The sequence below is a fragment of the Papaver somniferum genome, chromosome 1 (genome assembly GCF_003573695.1).
Source record: "Papaver somniferum cultivar HN1 chromosome 1, ASM357369v1, whole genome shotgun sequence".
Lineage (NCBI taxonomy): Eukaryota > Viridiplantae > Streptophyta > Magnoliopsida > Ranunculales > Papaveraceae > Papaver > Papaver somniferum.
In genome coordinates, this window is record NC_039358.1 from 227,932,315 (window position 1) to 227,936,837 (window position 4,523).

Consider the following 4,523-nt stretch of genomic DNA (forward strand, 5'->3'; position numbering starts at 1 on the left):
AGACCGCCAGGCAGATAGACGACAATACAATTTGCCCACTTCAAAAGAGATTGCTGCACTTATAGTTGGAAACGGATCTGCAAATTCAACAGAACGGGACATCGTCGTTGAGGACAAAAAAACAGGATTCAAAAGAATAAGTCAATTTCATCCGAGTTATATGGTTATGCAGTACCCATTGTTGTTTCCGTTTGCTGAAGATGGATACCGAAAAGACATCCAACACGCAACCAAAAGAGGTAAAAGAACAAAATTAACTCTTAGGGAATATTATGCTTTTAGGTTGCAACAAAGGCATAATGAAGGACAAACATTGTTGCGGGGAGGCCGTCTGTTTCAACAATTCATAATGGATGCTTATGCATGCCTTGAAGAAGAGAGATAGGGCTTTGTCAGAAGAAGCCAAAAAGTGCTAAGAGCTGAGAACTACAAAGGTATAAAAGATGCCGTGAGATCTGGCCACAAAGCTAAAGCTATAGGCAGATTGGTTTTTCCTTCATCATTTACTGGAGGACCGAGATATATGACACAAAATTATCAGGATGCTATGGCAATTTGTAGATGGGCAGGACCACCGGATCTTTTCATTACATTTACATGCAACCCAAAGTGGAAAGAGATATAATATTTCCTGGACCTAATACCTGGCCAAAAGGCTCAAGACAGACCTGATATTGTCGCTCGAGTTTTCAAAATTAAACTCAACCAAATGATTGTTGACTTATGCAAAAAAAAATCATTTCGGGAAAGTGAAAGCAGGTCAGACTAATACTAACCCGATTCGTATTTATTTCAAATTAAACATTCTATGTGTCTCATATTTTTTTTTCTTTTTTTATTTAACACGTATGATACAGCAATTTATACAGTTGAATTTCAGAAAAGAGGTCGCGGCATGCTCATATCTTGCTATTCTTACACGAAAGTGACAAACCAGTGACACCATCAGATATAGACAACATTATAAGTGCAGAATTACCTGATGAGAAAAAAGATCCACATGAATTTGAAATTGTTAGCCAGTACATGATTCACAAACCGTGCGGAACTGCAAATCCAGATTCACAATGCATGGTTAAGAATAAATGCTCCAAGCACTATCCAAAACGATTGACCACTGAAACAACCATTGATGAGAAGGGTTTTCCAGTTTATAGAAGAAGAAACATTACTACCTCAAAAATAATTAATGGAATTGCTTTGGACAACACTTGGGTGGTTCCATATAATAGGGATTTGGTTGTTAAATATGAAGCCCATATTAATGTCGAGCTCTGCAACACGACAACATCGGTGAAGTACATGTTCAAATATGTCAACAAAGGAGGGGATAAAGCAACAACTATCATCGAAGACAAGTCAACAAATAAAAATACAGACGCTGCAGAAAATGATGCAAATAACAATAATGACACAGACGTGCCAGAAAAGGTCAAGGTCGATGAAGTAAAAACATATCTTGATTGTCGATATATCTCAGCATCAGAAGCCTGTTGGAGAATTTTTGAGTTTGACATACAGTATCGACGCCCAGCAGTTGAAAGACTATCCTTCCACCTACCAAACGAACAAATAATAATGCTTCGTGAGACAGATAACTTGGAGGAAGTAGTGTCAAGAGATGATATAGAGACAACAAAGTTCACCGAATGGATGGAAACAAACAAGAACAATGAAGATGCTAGAGAGCTTACATACGTCGATTTCCCAACGAAGTGGATTTGGGATACTGACATTAAAAAATGGAAAAAGAGACAAAAGGGAAAAACAATTGGACGAATACATTTTGCGCACCCCTTGGCTGGAGAAAGGTTTTATTTACGAACGTTGTTAAACATCGTAAAAGGTTCTACATCATTTGAAGACATTCGAACGGTCAATGGGTCACTTTATCCTGATTTTAGGTCGGCATGTCTGGCATTTGGTCTATTAGAAGAAGATAATGAATGGCATCGGGCCATTAAGGAAGCAAGTAATTGGGAGAGTGCTGAATCGCTGCGAGAAATGTTTGTGTCAATACTACTAATGTGTGAGGTGTGTAATCCTTTGGAATTGTGGAACAAACAATGGAGGTTGCTTTCAGATGATATTGTATGGCAGCAAAGTCGACTATTGGAGGACAATGACCTGCAACTTTCAGAGGAGATAAAGAATCTGACATTATATGAAATTGAGAGAATACTGGATCGAGATAATAAGTCACTTAACCTAGAATTTCGAGCCAAATTGGAAAATAGATTTATCAGAGATGAGATGAGTTACGATTGCACTTCACTTGCTAACGAGTCATCAAACATGTACAATCTTTTGAATCTACAACAGAAATAGATTTTTGATATAGTGGTAAATGCAGTTCAAACAGAAAGTGGTGGAATGTTTTTCGTATATGGAAGTGGTGGAACTGGAAAGACATTTTTGTGGACAGCCATATTGGCGAAACTCCGGTCACAAAAGAGATTTGTACTGGAAGTTGCTTCATCTGGAATCGCGTCATTACTATTACCGGGAGGCAGAACAGCGCATTCACGGTTTAAAATTCCCCTTACACCAGATGAAACTTCAATTTGTAATATAGCTAAAAATAAAGATTTGGCAAAATTAATCCAAAGGGCAGAATTAATCATATGGGATGAAGCACCAATAATGCACAGAAACGCACTAGAAGCTGTTGACAAGACATTGAAGTTCCTAATGGATGATTCAGATAAAATATTTGGAGGGAAAACTGTATTACTTGGTGGAGATTTTAGACATGTTTTACCTGTAATTCGTGGAGAAACAAGAGCAGATATCGTCAGTGCTTCAATAAACAGGTCGCGCATGTGGAGTCATTGCCGAGTGTTCAAATTAACAATCAATATGCGTATAAGGAACACAGATGCTGATACAGTTGAGCTTCAAAAGATAAAATAATTTGGTAAATGGGTACTTGATCTTGGTGATGGTAAACTACCAACAACATCTACGAAAGAGGGAGAAGAACCAACATGGATTAAAATACCGGAGGACCTTTTGATACCATCACTCCATGGTCCTATTCAACAAATTGTGAACAACACTTTCCCTAATATGCAACAAAGCTTAGAAGATATGAATTACCTTAAGTCCAGATGTATCCTTGCTCCGAATAACGAATTTGTTGACGAAGTAAATTCTTACACCGTTTCAACGATACAGTCTGAAACAAGAACATATTTTAGTGTTGATTCCATCAGTCCTACATCGGAAGCAATAGAGAATCAAGATATTTTATTCCCAATTGAATTTTTGAATTCACTGAAGATTTTTGGATTCCCAAATCATGAATTGGAGTTGCGGGTAGGTGTTCCCATCATGCTTCTAAGAAATTATAACCAAAGTATGAGGCTTTGTAACGGCACAAGGCTTATAGTCACTAAATTGGCATCATGGGTTATAGAAGCTAAAATTATTACTGGAAACAACATTGGAAAGAACGTATTAATTCATAGAATAATAATGGAGACAGCTGACACTAAGTGGCCATTCAAACTAAGAAGGAAACAATTCCCTATCAAGGTTTGTTTTGCCATGACAATCAACAAAAGTCAGGGTCAGACTTTAGAACATGTGGGTGTTTATTTTCCCAAGCCTATATTCTCTCATGGCCAGTTATACGTTGCTGTCTCTAGAACAACTTCTCGCGAAGGTCTTAAATTTTTGATTGTCAACAAGGAAGGTGAAAAAGAGGGTTACACACAAAATATTCTTTACCAATAAGAATTTAATAATTTGCCTTAGCATATCAATCAAATGACAATGTATTTGCAACTGAAAGTAATATTTGTTGTAACATACCTCTGTTTGATCATAACCTATATTACAAAGTTATATCGATTATTAAATTATTTTGTCACATTGGTGTTCAATTATTTGAATTATATTAAAATAAATTAGGAACATGTGCTTAATGGATCAATATATAATCAAGGTTCCACGATATGCAATCATCATCCACATTCTGTAACTCCGATAGAGTTATTTACACAAAAACACCCATTTTCCAAGCCAGTCACACACCCATATCGGAGTGATTTGAAATATTATTCAAGTTGGACGCGTATTAAAATAAAATCCAAAGATAAATAAACTTTATTTACTTAATCATATGTTTAAAAAGTGGTTAATTTTTTTCTCGGAAGTTAAAAAAGTGGTTAACTTTTGTCCTAATCAGAAGTTAAAAAAGTTGTTACTTTTTTCTTAAAAAAAGGTGGGCGGAAAATGTGAGCGGTTAAGATTTAAAACCCTAAAAAAAATCCTGATTACGTGGAGATATTTATTTTATCAAAAAAAGAAAGTCAAAGGAAAGGAAGAAGAAAAATCGAAAAAGTCGTTATAATTTTAAAAGACACATCGTTATACGAAAAGATACATAATCAATCACAATAGAAACGAAACTGATTGGAACATACACGTCTCTCACTGGAGGGACTCAAACAACATATATTTAAATGATTTCCTAACAGCCTATCGCATCAATTCAAACAGTTTCTTTGACAATAAAC

At 36.0% G+C, this 4,523-nt stretch overlaps 1 protein-coding gene across 1 annotated transcript; it reads left to right on the plus strand.

The window, feature by feature from the left end:
• Nucleotides 1–2,373: 2,373 nt before the first annotated feature.
• LOC113271382 (ATP-dependent DNA helicase pif1-like) lies at nt 2,374–2,913 on the plus strand. Its single transcript, XM_026521234.1, has one exon. The coding sequence runs from the start codon at nt 2,374–2,376 to the stop codon at nt 2,911–2,913; it is 540 nt and encodes a 179-aa protein (XP_026377019.1).
• Nucleotides 2,914–4,523: the final 1,610 nt, after the last annotated feature.

Excerpts from the sequence above, each read along its gene's own strand:
- LOC113271382 (XM_026521234.1), top strand. The coding sequence starts at position 2,374 with ATGTTTTTCGTATATGGAAGTGGTGGAACTGGAAAGACATTTTTGTGG.